The 18,232-nt window shown below is 39.9% G+C and overlaps 1 protein-coding gene across 1 annotated transcript in view; it reads left to right on the top strand.

Moving 5' to 3' along the window:
* LOC112653664 (cytosolic beta-glucosidase) overlaps positions 1-15,871 on the top strand; it is a 111,215-nt gene extending 95,344 nt beyond the window's left edge. Inside the window, exon 5 of the mRNA XM_035714671.2 lies at positions 14,891-15,871. Coding sequence (XP_035570564.1) covers positions 14,891-15,093 — 203 coding nt within the window. The 3' untranslated portion in view covers positions 15,094-15,871. The remainder of the gene's footprint in view (positions 1-14,890) is intronic.
* Positions 15,872-18,232: the final 2,361 nt, after the last annotated feature.

Genomic DNA, 18,232 nt, shown 5'->3' with positions numbered 1-18,232 from the left:
CGTTGTAGGCATCTGGCACATTTTGTTTAGCCATTCATCTAGTGATGGACATTTGGGTTATTTCCATCTTTTGACTATTGTGACTAATCCTGCTTTGAACAATATTGTACAAATATATATGTTAAAATTTAAAATGTCATTTTGACTGAAAGGGGAGCAGTTAATTAGTCAACTATATAGAGATTTTGCAGCTAAGGGAGATGCCAGAGCTGGACATATAAATTTTGGAGTCATTGTATGATATTTGACCGGAGGCCTCATGACCTAAATTGGGTGATGGCCCTCAATTCTCTCCAGAATTTTAGTGAACTAGGCTGAATCATATGGCGTAGTCTTTTGCCTAGGATGAGATAGGTTAGAGGTAGTCTAAAGCCCAGGGTTAAAACAAGCCGAAAAGGCCAAAATTTTTCCTAAACCCACTTTAGGATCTCTGAACTTATCCTTCTAATAAGATAAAAACCAGCACAACTATATCAAACCCTAGGAGATAGGGCCAAAACAACAGATAGTAGGAGAAGGTACTTTCCCCCTGCCGTCCCTCCCCGCCCTCACCTGAACCTGCCTCTGTCTTGGGCCTATGCAAACCAAGAAGCTCTGGGCCTATTGACAAGTAGGAAGAAGAGAGACTCAATAAAGTATGTGCCTTGGCAAAGTGTGTTCCAAGGGGAAAGAACCCCTGCCATCTTAACCACTCTGACGTCAAGAGTGCATGAAAGAGAGATGCCTACCGATGCAGGTCACAACTTCATAATCTGACCCCCTTTAAAACTATCATCCCAGCAAGACCTGGACCAATTACTGTGCTCTAAATTAAGTGCTACTCTTTCTCGCTAGGGGCAAGTTTTTTGGTTTTGATCCTGAATTTTTCCTGTAGTGACAGAAGGGGATTCGGAAAAGGGGGAGAAGCCTTGAGAATTTTCCCAACATCAGAAGCACTAGATTTTTGCTCTTAGGGTATTGATGTTATAGGTGCTTCCCTACATCCACTCACTTTATGCTTTTCACATGGTCTGCCTATGTGCTTCTCCTAGTGGCTTTGACCCTTGCATATCACCGACAGTCTTAGATTTACAATCTTTCCATGCTATTCTGATAGAAGGACTGTGGGCTTTGAAGTCAGACAGGCTTCGTGTCCATTTCCAAATTCTCTCCCTTTAGCTGTGTGACTGGTCAAATTACACCCACAGAAAGTGTCATCTATGGTTGCATCGGGTCAAGGATATGGAATATTTCTGGCCCTCCTCCTCCTCAATTTCCCTTTCCAGCTTATTTTTAAATGTTGGAATACCATAAGCCTTGCATAAATATCTTTTCTTCCTCTTTTGAATTGAGTTCGACAACCATGATTTCAGTGACCTCCTCTACATGATGACTCTGAAATTTACATTTCCATTCCAGACTCTACTTTGAGCTTTTTCAAAAATTTTTTTTAAACTTTTATTTATTTATGATAGGCACACAGTGAGAGAGAGAGAGAGGCAGAGACACAGGCAGAGGGAGAAGCAGGCTCCATGCACTGGGAGCCCGACGTGGGATTCGATCCCGGGTCTCCAGGACCGCGCCCTGGGCCAAAGGCAGGCGCCAAACCGCTGTGCCACCCAGGGATCCCTACTTTGAGCTTTTTCAACTCTTCATTTGGAGATCAAAAAAAAAAAAAAAAAAAAAAGAAGCCTAAAGTTATCATAACCAAAGCTTGATTCATTATCTTCTATGCCTTTCTCCCAAAACTTCTCTATGCCTAGTATTCCCTAACTCAGAGACTGATAATGATATCCATTAAATTGTGTTATCTTTGCTTCCTTATCTCCTTCACTACTGATCTCCAGTGAATTGTTCTATCCAGTTGATTTTATCCAAATATCTATTTAATCCATCTGATCCTCTCTTGTCTTCACTTATACCACCCCAGACCAAGCTCCCATCATCTCCCTCATGATTTACTGCAATCACTCCTAAATACTGTCCTGGATTCCCTTCTTGGTACACTTAAATTTATTCTCTACAGAGGTCACAGTAATCTTCTAAAAATGCAAATTAGCTAAAGTTACTCCCTTGCTTAAACTCCCTCAATGACTTTTAATGTGGTTGGGATAAAGATCAAAATCCTTAAAATCTTTAGAAGGACCCGCATGTCCCCTGCCTTATGTCTCTCTCCACAAGTCTTTTTTTCCCCCCTTACGCTTTTTTGAGATATAATAAAAACATAGCCTTGTGTAAGTTTAAGGTGTGTAGTGTATTTATTTGATACATTTATACATGTGAAATGATTCCCACTGTAGCATTACCTAACACCCTCCATCACCTTCTATATCTATCCTTTTTTTGTGATGGTACCATGTAAAATCTACTCTCATAGCAACCGTCAAGTCTGTTATATAGTATGATTATCAAACTGTTAACTATAGACACCAAACAGTACATTAGATCCCCAGAACTTATTCATCTTATAACTGAGAGTTTGTACCCTTTGAACAACCTCTCCCCATTTCCCTCAGCCCCAGCCCTTGGTAACCACCATTCTACTCTCCATTTCTATGAGTTCTTGGTAAGTCTTTATTATCCACTGAACCTGCCTTGTTGGAGTTCCTTAAATATGCCGTGAACTTTCCCATGTCTGATTTTTCACATATATGGTTCATTTTTCCTGGGTTGCTCTTGCCTGTGTTCATCTAGCTAAGTGGACATCTGTCATGTTTTCTGGCTGCCTAGTGCTTGTAGAACACCCTTGCTACATTTGAAGAGTGTCCAGGTTTAGGAGTTTTGCCTAGCCGAAGTAGAGAATGACATTCCTCAGGTTTTGTCAGAGCAAAGGCACACACATGTGATCTAGGCTCTGCCAATCAGACTTATCCATGTGAGAATACAACCTGAAGGTGAACAACTTGAGAAAGGTAGAACCTGTTGTGCTGGTGAGGACAGCGGCATAGGCAATCAGCTTTTATAAGGTCCAGCTTCTGCTTCAGAAGTGGCGGCTGCTGTGCTTGCAGGAAAGTTGGGCCTGGGCAGCCATGAGCTGTAGGACTTAGTGCCTGTTGGGTCGTTGACAGTTAAGGAAAAAAAAAAAAAAAAAAAAACAGTTAAGGAAGCTTCTTCCATCCACCAGTTCTGTGTCGTGCTTTTGGGCACTGGTCCTGAAAGCTTTGTTTGAGCCTACTTCTCCAACTTGACCCTTCTATGCTTCATCAATCAAGGTCAGCTTCTGTTACAATTAAGAGAGAACCTGGCTGATGGCAATAGGTAACCCCATTGAATGCTTAGCTTTCAGCTCTAGTTTGCTCCAGGGAACTGCCCACCTTTTGTTCTCCCACCCTTCCTGACTGGACCAGATCTTCCATTGCAGTGTGAGTCAGGACACGGTATAGCGCTGTGGCTCTGCACGCAGCCTCTGTTGTTATCTTGCTTGGGTTCCAACTCCAGTTCTCTCACTTACTGCATGAATTTCGTAAATGTTACCTCACTTCTCTGTGCATCAATTCCCTTCCCTGTAAAATGGGAACAATGATAATATCTAACTCCCAGGTTTACAGGTAAAGAGGAAACGAGTGAAAGCATACACGAAATGCTTGGATCAGTACCTAAATGCTCAATAAATGTGAGCTGCTATGCCGTTCTTTCTCACAGCTCCCATGTCTTTCCTTCCATAATACTCTTCACAGATTGCAATTAAAGGCTCACAGGGTGGTAATTGGATTAAGATAAGGGAAGGGAGAAGAAATGTGTGGGAAATATCAGAAAGGGAGACAGAACGTAAAGACTGCTAACTCTGGGAAACGAACTAGGGGTGGTAGAAGGGGAGGAGGGCGGGGGGTGGGAGTGAATGGGTGACGGGCACTGGGTGTTATTCTGTATGTTAGTAAATTGAACACCAATAAAAAAAAAATAAAGTATAAAAAAAAAAAAAAAAAAGAAAAAAAAAAAAAAAAAAAAGATATGTCTTCCAGTCTTCCACATGCGCTGTTAAGCTCTACAAAAGGAGGGGTTGTTTATTTTGCTCTCCATTATATTCCCAATTGCTAGCGCAATATGTATTTATTTAATAAGTGTAGGGTGGATGTTGTCTCAGGATCTGGGAAAGGCTGAGTGATGCAGTCCCCCTCCCAGCACACCGAGCGAGGCAGGGAGCCTTCAGTAGCACCTGGAGCTCCCAGCAGCCTCACCCTAAGGTCCTTGTCCTTAGTGATTTATTCTTCGTGACCGACAGCTGACCCTTTCCTACAGAGCACAAGCCCTGGCCCAGATGCTGCTCTTTCCCTTGACGCCCTGATTTCTCTGGTTCTCAGCACTGAGCATTTTTTGCTGACTCTACCCTCTGAAAGCTGTTTGAAGCCAGATGGGAGGCAGAGAGAAAACAGGTTTCATTCATCGCCCTTACAGACACTGAGAGGAGTAACAACAACCATACCGGCGAGTAGAATATGTTGTGTTTAGTATAAACTTGGTATCATTCATAGAGCTTTATATGTATTAATTTATTTAATACTGCAGCCATAGGGAAAAGATACTATTGCCCCCATTTTACAGAAGGGGAAAGTAAACCCCAGAAGGAAAGTAAGAAAGGGAGAAAGGAAGAGGGGAAAGAGAAGGAAACGGGGAAGGAAGGAAGGTTTTCTGGTAGAAGAGAGTTTCACGTGCTCAGAACTTTGGTTTTCATAGGAGCTTCTCTATTTTTTAAAAATTTTTTTTTATTGGAGCTCAATTTGCCAACATTTAGCATAACACCCAGTGCTCATCCTGCCAAGTGCCCCCCTCAGTGCCCATCACCCAGTCAGCTTCTCTATTTCACAGAGGTAACTGTGAAAGTAATATCGATGAAGACATTATAGAAGGGGACACTGAATGGGCACCTCCTCTCAGATCAGCTTTATAATTAAGTAAAAATACATATTTTTATACCTTTCAACTGCTTGCTATTTGCAAGGTCCCCTCCCCCCCAATCTAATGTACGTAATAGGAACAATACAGATAATTAAGAAATCTTTACAGCTTATTTCTGGTTAATTGGCATTTTCCTATAAAATATTTAAAACTTAGCCTTTGGTTTTCAGACTGTTTTCAGAGAGTCATAGATTTTGCTACTAGAAGTTCCCATGTACAGGGGGGCCTCCTGTGTTGGGATTATTTGGACATTTTCACAGATGCTGTCCAGCCACTGATACTCACCTGGAATGGGGTGGGGGGAATTATTGTGCATTTTCTATGTTTAGATCTTCCTGATGTCGTTCTATTTTATTTTATTTTATTTTATTTTCCAAAGATACGGAAAGGCAGTTGGTGTGCCAGTTCCCTTGCAGGCACTGCTACCCAGCTAAAGCTGTCCTCCAATTGTAATGCTCTGTGCAATTCAACCAAGCTCAGAGAAACACATTTGCAAGGTTGGTGTGTGGGGCAATTGCCAGAAAATCTGCTTCAAACTGTGTCCTGGGAAGGATTTCTTTCTCTTTGACAGGCCTTGAGGAAAGATTCTCACAAGCCCTCAGCAAAATCAGGTGGGTGGTTTGGGACTTGGAGCCCAGTTGGCAACTACTCTACAGGAGTATGGTGCATGATCTGTGGCTGCTGTAACAAATTACTACAAACTTGGTGGCTCAAAACAACAGAAATTTATTGTCTCACAGTTCTGGAGGCCAAAAATCTGAAATTAAAGTGCCAGCAGGATTGGTTCCTTCTGGAGGCTCTGAGAGAGAAGCTATGCCATGCCTGTCTACGAGCTTCTGGTGGCTGTCTTGGCATGCCTTGGCTTACAGACATATCACTCCAATCTCTGCCTCTCTTCACGTTGCCTTCTTCCCTGCGTGTCTTCTCCCCTTTTCTTCTCTTCTAAGGACATTGGTCATTGCATTTAGGACTCACATTATCTGGGATGATCTCATCTTGAGATTTTTTTTTTTAAGTTTTATTTAACTAATCTCCATAGTCATTGTGGGGCTCCAACTCATGACCTGGATATCAAGAGTCAGATGCTCTTTGGACTGAGGTAGCCAGGCGCCCCTCTTATCTTGAGATCCTTAACTGTATTTGCAAAGTCCCTTTTTCCAAATAAGGGCACAGTCACAAGTTTTGGATGGACAGATCTTTACAGGGAGCCACCAATCAAGCAATTACACTCGGTGAATTGAAAAGATTTCTCATGATCCATTGGGGTAATATGAGGCTTTGATTAAACAGTGGATGACAGGCATGTGGCATTCCTGAGCTTGCAGGCTTCCCACCTTCATCTGTCCATGGTCCCTATTTCTGAAAGGTGGTGAAGCCTGGCCTGCTGTGTCTCTTGGCCTAGGGCTTCTCTGGCTATGAGTGTTAACAGGCTAAGGAAGTCGTCTACATTTATAACCTCAAGAGAGATGCCTTTGTGTTCAAAACGTTGCAGTAGACTCTTGGAGCTTATCCTAGGCTTAGTAGTCTCAAACTTGAGTATAAAAATCACTCAGGTCGTTTATTAAAAAAAAAGAAATTCTCCGATCTCAATCTAGTTTACTAAGAGCTGCCATAACAAAATGCCACAGATCGGGTGGCTTAAACAACGGTGATTTATTTTCTTGAAGTTCTGGAAGCTAGAAGTGTAAGATTGAGGGGTCAGCAAGTTTGGTTTCTCCTGAGGTTTCTCTCTTTGCCTTTCAGATAACCAATTTCTCACTATGTCCTCACTGGTCTTTCTTCTGGGTGCACACACAGCTCTGGTGACTTCCGTCTTCTTAGAAGGACACCCTTCCATTGGATTAGGGTCTGCCCTAACAACTTACTACCTCTTAAAAGACTTGATGTCCAAATAAAGTCATATGCTGAGGTGCTAGGGAATGGGTCTTCAACATATGTATTGGGTGGGCCGTAATTTAGCTCATAACACAACCCAAGAGATTCTGGTCTTAGTAGATTTGGGGTGAGGCTAATACACTTTTTTTTTTTTTTTCAGATATACCCTGGGTAATTCCCAGTGGTTCGGTGGTCAGAGTCAACACTTTGAGAAACAGTGCCCTGCTGGATTAGTAATCATATTGATGTTTTTTTGGCTCCATGTCTTTATATCAGCCTGATTCTTCTATATACAACATATTCAACAATAAGTTAATGCAAATAGAAAATACTCCATGACCCTCAGAGACACCCCTAAGACTGCTCTACAACTCCTGTGTTTGTCTTTGATCCATTCCCCTTCCATTTCAGTGACTGAATCTGAGCTTGTTTTGCATCCTGCCTTTTGTACTTGTTATATTACATTGACTTAGCCACATGCTACTTAAGGATTTTGACTCAAACCCACTCTTTTAGGTTTTCTTTTTTTTTTTTTTTTCCATATCTGGGATTGGATTTGCTGCTCAAAAAGTAAATCCCATGATGCACTGGCTCAACTAACATCTCACAAGCTCAAGAGCTTAGACACCTGAAACTCAGTGCCGTAGGGTTCTCAGGGCTGCTTCTCAGGACTCAGAGAGGCAGGAAGCCAGGCAAGGCCTTCAAGCAAGATGTCACCCTAGAGAAAAGAAAGGAATTTTCTAACTGATGTAAAGAGCTCTGTCCTCAGATTTATATAGTCTGTGCCTCTCCCTTCGTCCTTATACTTTCTTAGACTAAAAGGTTTGTCCTCATGACTCCTCTTCCTCTTTTACATTGTCGCAGATGCTCACTTAAACCCAGTTTCAACTTCATCGAAATATCTGGGTTGTTGGGGAGAGGGCACATCAAAGTATAGTTTAACTTTGGATTCCGTATTCTGCTAATAGAGGGGCCAGAGAGGAAGATGATAGAAACCCACATGGGTGAGATACTGTGCTGGGGCCATGCTTATCCCACTTAATCTTTACAGCAGCCCTATGAGGAGCTATGACTGTCCCCATTGCACTCAGGAGAAACTCCAAGCTCCATCAACTACTAACTGCTGCATCTGGGATTCTAAGTGTTAGTTTCCTTTCCCAAATATGCCACATCACTTTTTTTTAAAGATTTTATTTATTTATTCATGAGAGAGAGAGAGAGAGAGAGAGAGAGAGGCAGAGACACAGGCAGAGAGTGCAAAAGGCAGTAGCAGGCTCCATTCAGGGAGCGTGACATGGGACTTGATCCTGGGTCTCCAGGGTCACACCCTGGGCTGAAGGCGGCGCTAAACCACTGAGCCACCCGGGCTGCCCAACCACATCATTTTTAATAGATTCCTGAACCTTGAAGATATTTCAGTTTATCTCTATGATATAAACATAATGACATGGATATTTTAGAGTCTGTCTGACACTTCTAATAACTGAGCTCTTGTGGGTTTGTGTACGGTGTCTATTGATTTTGCTGATTTTCTAATTGTCATCGTTTTTCCCATGACTTTCTGGTTATATTTGTTTTAAGATTTTATTCATTTGAGAGAGAAAGAGAGAGAGAGCAGATGTCTGTGTGTAGGTTGTGGGGGGAAGGAGGGGCAGAGGGAGAGGGAGAAGCAAACTCCCCACTGAATGTGGAGCCTGCCATGGGGCTCGATCCCAGGACCTTGAGATCATGACCTGAACCAAAGTCAGATGCTTAACTGACTGAGCCACCAGATGCCCCTGTTTCTGTTTGTTGATTCTGCCAATTTTCTAATTATCACTGTTTTCCCATGCCTTTCTGGTTATAATTAATTATGTGCTGATTATACCTAAAAATATTTGTGGTAATAATTGAAGGGTTGGAATAGAGGTATCTCCTCCCAAAATATATTTGAATGTTGTACCTTTCAGGGGTACTATCAATCTGAGATCACCTCTATCCAAGATCCAGACTTGACATTTTCTTTTCTTTTTTTTTTTTTAACATTTTATTTATTTATTTGACAGAGCACACGTAGGGAAAGGACAGAGGGAGAGAGAGAAGCAGGCTCCCCACTGAGCAGGGAGCCTGGTGTGGGACTTGATCCTAGGACCCTGGGATCATGACCTGAGCCAAATTCAGATGCCCAACTGAGCCACCCAGGTGCCCCTAGATTTGACATTTTCTGAGCCAAAAATGACCTGAGACTTTCTAATGACTGGTTTGTTTCTGGCTCACCCTTCCCCTGAGGGATTAGTCTTTTGGGGTCTTAGTTTCCTCTGTGTGGGGTCTCAGATTTCCTTCTCTGTATCTCTGGGCTTTGACACTTGACCCCACCCTAGAAAATTAGAAAAGATTCTGATTTCCTAAGATTGGAGAACTCCATGAGGTGAAAGCAGCTGCCGTGCCTATCAATTTTAATTTCTTCATCCTGCTCTGGCCTGGTAATTCTCTATGAAACTGTCAGCTTTTCATTGTTTTGAAGATTTGCTTTTAAAATTCTATCCAGCATGCTTACTTGTTTTCATTAGGAGGGCTTGCTCAAATAACGTAGCCTGCCATTACTGGAACACGGAAATCGAGATGCTAATATTTTTCCTTCTCACTCTTTCCCGGGGCTTTATCTCTGTCATTTTTCTTCTGTGGGGGGCTGCCTTTTGCACTGTCTGGAACCTTTCTACTGGTTCTCACCACGGTGGCCTGGGTCTGTGGATTAGCTGATTGACAGCTGAACAGTTGTGCCACATTCAGGGATGTCTTATAAAGTCTTAGGTAATCTTGAAAACAAAGACTATCTCTGTTTATAAACTGTTGGGAAATCCCACTGAAGCTGAGGGCCCAATTTTTAGCCGTGATGAACACGGGCATAATCACGGCGCTTCATAAACCAGTAATTTAAGAAGATTGTGCCCAGTAGCATGAGATAATGAGCTTCTAAGATAGGTGTGTGTGTGTGTGTGTGTGTGTGTGTAGTTAAGAATTTGGTTTTGCCCAAATAATGGCTTGGCCTTTGCCCTCAGCTTTTGGGAGGAAACCTGTGCCATGCGTGACCGAATGTCCTTGTTTAGGGTGGGGGGCTAGTAACATCAGAAAGACCAACCGTGTGATTGAAGTTGCGGGCGTTGGGTAACACAGTGTCACTTGACCTGGAGTCTGAGTTCATCTACAGGGACAGCCAATGAATCAAGCGTGACGATATAATGAAGTCCCAATAAAAACTCTGGACACTGAAGCTCAGGTGAGCAACTGATTGCCACTGCTCCGTGCACGTTGTCACATGTCCATCCCAGGCCTCCTAGGGGAGGGAGGAGGGGGGCTTCCTGTTGGAGCCCTTGAGTCTCTGAACGATCCATCTCTTCTTCTGGCTGATGTTGACTTGTATCCTCTGCCGTAATGAACCACAACTGTGAGTATACAGGGTTCAGTGAATTCTATTGAGTTCTAGCAAATTATTGAAACTGAGGGTGGTTTGGGGAATCCCTTGAACTTGTAGTTGTGTCACAAATGAGGGCGGTCTGATGAAAGACCATTCCCTCAACCTTCTCAGTTTGGGTAAAACAGGGCAGTGTGTGCATGTATGTGTATGTGTGTGTGCACGTGTGTTTAGTCCAATACTGGCACGGGGATCTCCTCGTTAGAACAGACTAAGACTTTAATGCATTAGCAAGTCTTAGGTATCTTTCTCTTTGCATCTTTTTATTCAGCTGCTGACTGTGAGGCCTTTTCCACCGGCTTTTTAAGTCCAAAACCAAACTTTGGCTCTGTGTGTTTGTCGTTTTATCCCGTGTGTGCTTTGTACCCATCCATAGTCCCTGTCAGTCTGTGTTTACTTTGCCAGCAATTCTGGTTTAAGAAAGAAAGTGAACTCACAGAAGTGATTTTTCCCTACTAAGATTTGGGACCTCATAAATCACACTGACAAGAAATGCGATGAGGGTCTCTTTCTGTTCTGGAGGAGATTGGAAGAGGAAAGGTATGCAGGGTCTAGCACGGTTTTGTAATTTTTCCCAGTGGTAGCACAATGAGGAGGATTCCAGCAGGCCAGCTCCTCAGCCCTAACCAGGTAATTCTCTATTTGAATGTTCCTACAATGAAAATGCAGAGACACCCACCAGTGTCACTCGGCAGTTTAGTACCTGCTGCTGAACTCCTGGCAGTTAACAATGAAATTGTCAGCGTTTCTCTTTTGTTCCCTTGCAAGCAGGCGAGGCACCGTTTTTATCCCCTGGTTGAGCACATGAATCAATCCTTTGTACATGTTCTGTGGGACTGTGCGTGTTTTCAGAAACTGTCTGGCTTTCTACCCGGCAGGCTTTCTTGTTGGGCAGTAGTTCTGCAGATGAGAAAAAACTATGCAGATTCTCACATGTCCCCAGACTGAATTCTAAGGCAGTCGAAGGACATGGTTATTTTCTGGCCTGGTATTTGGTTTAGGCTGTTTTAATTCTTAGGTGTAGGCCATGCAGAACTTAAATTAGTTATAAAATTATTTTATGATATTGATATTTTGCAGTTGTGGTTGACAGAGATAGGAAGAGACACAAATGGCAATGTGGGTGAGGAGAAGAAGGAATACCTATAAATGTTTTTAATTCCTACAAAACTTGATGTGCTTGAATGTTATATATTTCATTTTTCAACCATACTTTATTTAAAAAAGAGCCAATCTAGCTTGGTGTATCTTGTCTCAACGCCATTCATAAGGTGCTCTCTTAGGTACAGCACTCTGCATGCCACTATGCACAAAGGTAGAGGGGTTAGGGGCCAATTAACTTCTCAGGAACCTTTTGTCTATGGAGTATCCATAGTCAAAAAAAAAAATTCCAAGATGATTCAGAGTGTATATATGTGTCATAGTTTATGGGTATAGTTCCTTTAAGAGACTCCCAAAATACAGATTTACAAAGAAAAAGGTAAAGTAGATCTTGCTTTGCCAATGCTAGAGCGATTGAGAGGGTTGAGAGCGATCCTTAATATCATTAAATTTTGCTATGTCATACGAATGTTCATTTTCACCCAACTTTAGGAATATGTCTATCATGTAAAGGAAACTTGCCTTTTTATTTAATTTCTGCAGTAGGAAATAGATATTAGTCCATCCCATAAATAGAAGTTAATTATTCTCATTTTGAAAGAAATATTCAGTGCAACAATTCATGCAACCTTGGAGGGCTTTTTTTTTTCCGAACTTGAAATATTAAATTAAAATACTAATTAATAAATACTAATGCTAAAATAATATTTGTTAAAGTATTTAAAATACTAAAAAGTGAGTTGAATTCCCTGACTAACATGATGGAAATAAGTGTAAAACTACTCAGAAAATTCTCCACATTTTGACATCTTACGGTGGGCTTTGTGGTATCCACAAATGAAATTATATAGAATATTGTATATGTGCATATGTGTATTTAGAGAAGAAATGGCCCATCGTTTTGGCTCTTGGAGGGTTTAAACACCACTCTGAGTTTAGATGTTGAGCAGAGGGGATGCCATAACATTTTTATGCCTACTTAGTCTAAGATACATGTACAACCAGAGTTGTGTGTTGATCCATTCCATTTTAAGGTTTTATTTCCAGAATTATAAGACATGTCTCCATTTGGTCATAGGAACACAAGGTAATAGCTGGGACTGCCTTAGCCCAGTTATTATCACCTCTTCCAACTTACTAGTGGACTTTCTGGATTGTTTAGAGGTTGCACTTAGAAGCTGAGCAGTGTCTTTTTTTTTTTTTTTTTAAGGAATATTTTATTTTGTATTTATTTTTAAATTTTTGTTTTATTTAAATTCAGTTACTTAACATATAGTGTATTATCAGTTTCAGAGAGAGAGTTCACTGATTCATCAGTTGCATATAATGCCCAGTGCTCATTATATCATGTGCCCTCCTTCATACCCATCACCTAGTTACTCCATGCTGTCACCCACCTCTCCTCCAGCTACCCTGTTTGTTTCCTATACTTAAGAATCTCTTCTGGTTTGTCTCCCTCTCTACTCTTGTCTTATTTTATCTTTCCCTCCCTTTCCCTATAATCCTCTGTTTTCTTTCTTAAATTCCAAATGAGTGAAATATGATATTTGTCTTGCTCTGATTGACTTATTTTGCTTAGCATAATACCCTAGTTCCATCCATGTAATTGCAAATGGTAAGGTTCCATTTTTTTCATGGCTGAGTAATATTCTCGTGTGTGTGTGTGTGTGAATGTGTACACCATATCTTCTGTATCCTTTGGGGAGCAGGTCTCCCTTTAGATCACTGTATTTGTAGGCTTTGGGTGAATACCTAACAGTGCAATTACTGGGTCATGGGGTAGCTCTATTTTTCACTTTTCGAGGAACCTCCACACTGCTTTCCAGAGTCATTGTACCAGCTTGCATTCCCAACAATAGTGTAAGAGGGTTCTCCTTTCTCTGGATCCTCACCAACATTTATTGTTTCCTGACTTGGTAATTTTAGCCATTCTGACTGGTGTGAGGTGATATCTCATTGTGGCTTTCATTTGTATTTCCCTGATGCCAAGTGACATTGAACATTTTTCTATTGTCTGTTGACCATTTGTATGTCTTCTTTGGAGAAATAAATGTCTATTCATGTCTTCTGCCCATTTCTTAAACTAGATTATTTGCTTTTGAATGTTGAGTTTCTTTTTTTTTTTTTTTTGAATGTTGAGTTTCATAAGTTTTTTTATAGAGCTTGGATACTAGCCCTTTATCTGATAAGATGTTTACCAATATATTCTCCATTCCTATAGGTTGTCTTTTGGTTATGTTGACCATTTCTTTTGCTTTGCAAAAGTTTTTTATCTCGATGAAATCCCAACGGTTCATTTTTGCTTTTGTTTCTCTTGCACTTGGAGACGTGTCTAGGAAGAAGTTGCTGTGGCCAAAGTCGAATAGGTTGCTACCTGTGTTCTCCTCTAGGATTTTGATGGATTCCTGTCTCATATTTGGGTCTTTCATCCATTTAGAGTTTATTTTTGTGTATGGTATGAGAAAATCATCCAGTTTAATTCTTCTACATGTGGTTGTCCAATTTCCCAAATACCATTTTTGAAGAGACTGTCTTTTTTCCATTGGATATTCTTTCCTGTTTTGTTGAGGATTAGTTGACCATAGAGTTGAGGGTCCATTTCTAGCTTTTCTATTATGTTCCACTGTGTGTTTGTTTTTGTGCCAGTACCATACTGGCTTGATTATTACAGCTTTTTAATATAGCTTGAAGTCCAGAATTGTGATGCCACCAGCTTTGGTTTTCTTTTTCAACATTTCTCTAGCTATGCAGGGTGTTTTCTGGTTCCATACAAATTTTAGGGTCATTTATTCCAGCTCTGTGAAAAATGACAATGGCATTTTGATAGGGATTGTGTTGAATGTGTAGATTGCTCTGGATAGCATGGAAATTTTAACAATATTTGTTCTTCCAATCCATGGCATAGAGTGTTTTCCACAATTTCTTTCATAAGTGTTCTACAGTGTTCAGAGTACAGATCCTTTACTTTGGTGAGGTTTATTCCTGGGTATTTTATGGGTTTTGGAACAACTGTAAATGGGACAGATTCCTTAATTTCTTTCTTCTGTCTCATTGTTAGTGTATAGAAATGCAACTGATTCCTGTGCATTGATTTTATATCCTGCTACTTTGCTGAATTCCTGTATGAGTTCTAGCAATTTTGGGGTGGAGTCATTTAGATTTTCCACATAAAGTATCATGACATCTGCAAAGAGTGAGAGCTGAGCAGTGTCCTTAATGAATAATTTTAGGTACCAGGGACAAACTGTGTGTGTGTGTATCTGTATTTCTTTGTATATGAAAAGTAATAGATATTGAAAAATATATTTATTGAGTAAATAATAGATGAATAAAACATATATCAAATGAAGGAATGACCAAATAATTAGAATGGAATGTAATTTAACTTCATGAATGGAACCTCTCCTTGGTTAAAAGAGAAAATTGGAAAAGAGCACTGAGAGGTTTTTTTCTATGATCCCTGCAAGAGAAAGATACTTGCAATAGTTGCCAGTGATTTTGTATGTTCACAAAAAGCCTTCCCAGAGATGATAACTTTCCTCCTTTTTTTTCCTCATTTCTTTTCTCTCATTAAAAAAAAAAAATCAGCTATCCAACTTGATAAAGTCAATCTTAAAATATATTGTGCATGGACTCTTCTGGATAACTTTGAGTGGAACTATGGTTACAGTAAACGGTTTGGTCTCTTCCATGTTGATTTTGAGGATCCTGCTAGACCTCGAGTGCCTTACACATCAGCCAAGGAATATGCCAAGATCATCCAAAACAATGGACTAGAGGAGCATCTATAAAGGATGGCTGGCCCATGTCTCCTGGAGAAGAAGCCTCTGGTTTTGGAAAGGAAGTCTGCTTTGGTGATCCTTTAGACAATCTCAAATTGCCTTTGTAATCATCTCCTGCCAACTGATCCGTGATTATGAAGTCTGAATATGGAATGCCTGGGGATGTATTTAATGATGGCCTTTACTCTATTTGCATTTGGATCAATGAGGCTTTAAAAAAAAACAGAGTAGAAAACCACTGAAATTGATTTTTATATTAAGAAATCAAATGGATTTGGCAACTTCAATTTAAATCCTTAGAATTTTTCTAGAAAAAAATAATGCAAAATTTATAAAGATGGTTTGCTCATGATTTGCAGCTCTAACAGCAGGACCACTTATTATAAGAACACTTGTTTATGAGCCTAGTTTTTCTGGTTATGTCAGCTATTATTTGCTTTGTAGATCTATTTTCATGTGGTCCAAAAATTTTCTACTGTTTAGTATAAAAAAATCAGAATTAAAAGTTAGTAACATTATATAGTCATGCATTCTATTCAACAAAGGGATTAATTTATAACACATTTAACAACTGATTTGTTGATCTTTTGGCATATATTTTCTTTATGCATGAACAAGTACCTCTTTCTCTTGCCTGATGGATTATTTTTGAAAAATAATAAATTAATAAAACAAATTAGACTATGAATGGAAAAAAAAAAGTATTTGAGTTGATGTTTAGCAGAAACTGTACTCCTACTCCAGAATGACACCAAATGAAAGACAAAATAATAAACAGGGCATGTTTTCTACTTTTGGGTTTTTTTTTTTAAGTTTAGTATCTATAAGACCATTGATGACACCCATGAGATATATACATGGATTGAATGACCTACGTGAGTATAAGATGTCTATACATGTCTGAGATGAATATGGGGATGGATTGGTGTTGGACATTTTACCTAGCTTCCTCAGTTGGGGTTAGTAGTAGTAGATATAGGGGTTCCTCTGGATGTAAGGTGTCCACACTGGCAAACCTTTCACATATATCAAATTTGGACTCTCATCTCCATATTTGAGTAGTATTTATGCAACATTCATTTGTGTATTGTGGTTGAAGCTAAGAGGTATTATCACCTCCATTTTGCAGACTGAGAAACTGAGGATGCACTGATGATGTGAACTGTCCTCAATTCACATCTGTATTTGTTGCCAGGACAAAGAATTTCTTTGGCATCAGTTCTGGGCTCTGTCCAGCACACTGTAGGTCCAGGTGCCACAGAGGACTTTTCTCCTTCTCTTGAAGAAAGGAAAACAAAGAAACAAAGGTGTAGGGTTGCCTATGCAGGAGGAAGTGGGGATGTGTTTTTCTGTGTTCTCTTTCTGTTTCCCTGAGGAAACTACCCATACTATGCCATTCTCATAAGGCTTTTGGCCCCACGCAGACACGATGTCATTTTTAAAAAACACTGTGGTCAATTTCTAGATCGTTTTCATGTTCATAATCAGGGAATTATTTACAGCACGGAGCACTGTGTTAGTAACTTTGGACAGAGTGGAAAAGAAATGGTCATAGTAGTTCAATAAACGTGGATGCACTGGGGAAAATTATATTAAGATTAAAATGGTATACATAGGAAATTCTATTACATCTTTGCCACTGTTTTGTTATTTTTATTGTTCAATGAGACATTATCTCACAATTTGTGTTCATTTAAAAAGCACATTTCCAAATCTTATTTCATTCCTTTCCTATCCAGCCTGTCTTTTTCATTTTTACCATGTATCTTATTTACAATTTATGTGCCCTCTTTATATTATCTTGCAAGACAACTGAGTTTTCCTTTTAATTAGGATTTTGTTTTGAATATTACTTATCCTACAGGGCATATTTACAAGTTTTACAACAATACAAATGAGCACTGTATTTTCGTTACCAAAACCAGAAAATTAATATTCGTGCTGTAAATAAAATGATCTGTCACATTTGGTCTACCAGGTGAAATAAGCATTGGAGCTGCAGCGTGCCGGGGCTTCCTCACAGTGCAGTGGCTCTCTGCAGCTCTCAGCTGGATTTCAAGGGCCAGCTCCTCATCCCAGAAACGGATCAAACCAAGGGTATTTCCTCAATTAGTCCTGTAAATTAGAATTGTCATAAATTTAGGGGAAGAAAAAAGTCTCTACCACCCCAAATCTAACAGCTCCTGTAGTATTTTAATTAATGTTATTTTTAATTGCTCGTATTAGCATTTGAAAACAAGATTGATTGGCTTTTGCCTGTCAAGGAAACAGAACTCAGATTCTTTAAATGGAAAAACAGAGGAGTTGTTAATTATACTTAAAAATCCATAGATACTGCACTTAGATGTCCTGAAGGTCATCTGAGGCTTGTAAAGGACGTGTTTTATGTCTGTTTTATCTAAGGAGAAACTTGGATATCATCATGATGGATTGGGTCTACTTGTATTTCTTTTTCTTGACCTTCCTTCCTTGCTTTATTTTTTATTTTTTTTAATTTTAAGAGAATGTGAACACATGTTATTAACATTCTGGGCATCACTTTTAAAGAACTGTGGTATTTTTTGGGGGGAGAGGATAGTTTTTATTTTAGGGTAAGTTATTTCTGAATTGCTAAGGACGTACAGAAAATAACAGAAGCCCATTTTCATTTTGATGTGTAGGGCTTTAGTTTTATAACTCCTGTGAACACCAGCAGGAAATGTCCACCTAAGCCCTTTATTGAATGAGAAGGTACGAGTTCTCATTAAGAAACCCGTAAACTAAGAAGCTGGCAACCTTGGTATTTGGCAGTGGCATGCCAGTCAGGCTTTTGTGCTCTGGGAATTTGTGTTCGGCCGTAGCTTTTAATTATTTTTATGAACGAGGGAATAATGAATACATTTGTAATATATTGAAAAAATTCCCCAACACTGACTGACCAAAAAGTAGATTTATATGATAATCCTTAAACACCAATTCTATTGCTCAGTGCTAGGCAGAGAAAAAATAGAATACCGAGCTTCATTACTGAGAGAGCAGAATAAATCAAAGCTGATGGAATTAATACTGTTTAATTACTAGCAATACACCTTACCTGGAGAACACATATTCATCACGGATGACAATATTTTAGGCTCTAGTTGTCCTGGGAGGGATATAGTACTTAGCA

This window comes from Canis lupus, chromosome 3 (genome assembly GCF_003254725.2).
Source record: "Canis lupus dingo isolate Sandy chromosome 3, ASM325472v2, whole genome shotgun sequence".
Lineage (NCBI taxonomy): Eukaryota > Metazoa > Chordata > Mammalia > Carnivora > Canidae > Canis > Canis lupus.
This window is presented reverse-complemented; position numbering and strand designations above follow the sequence as displayed.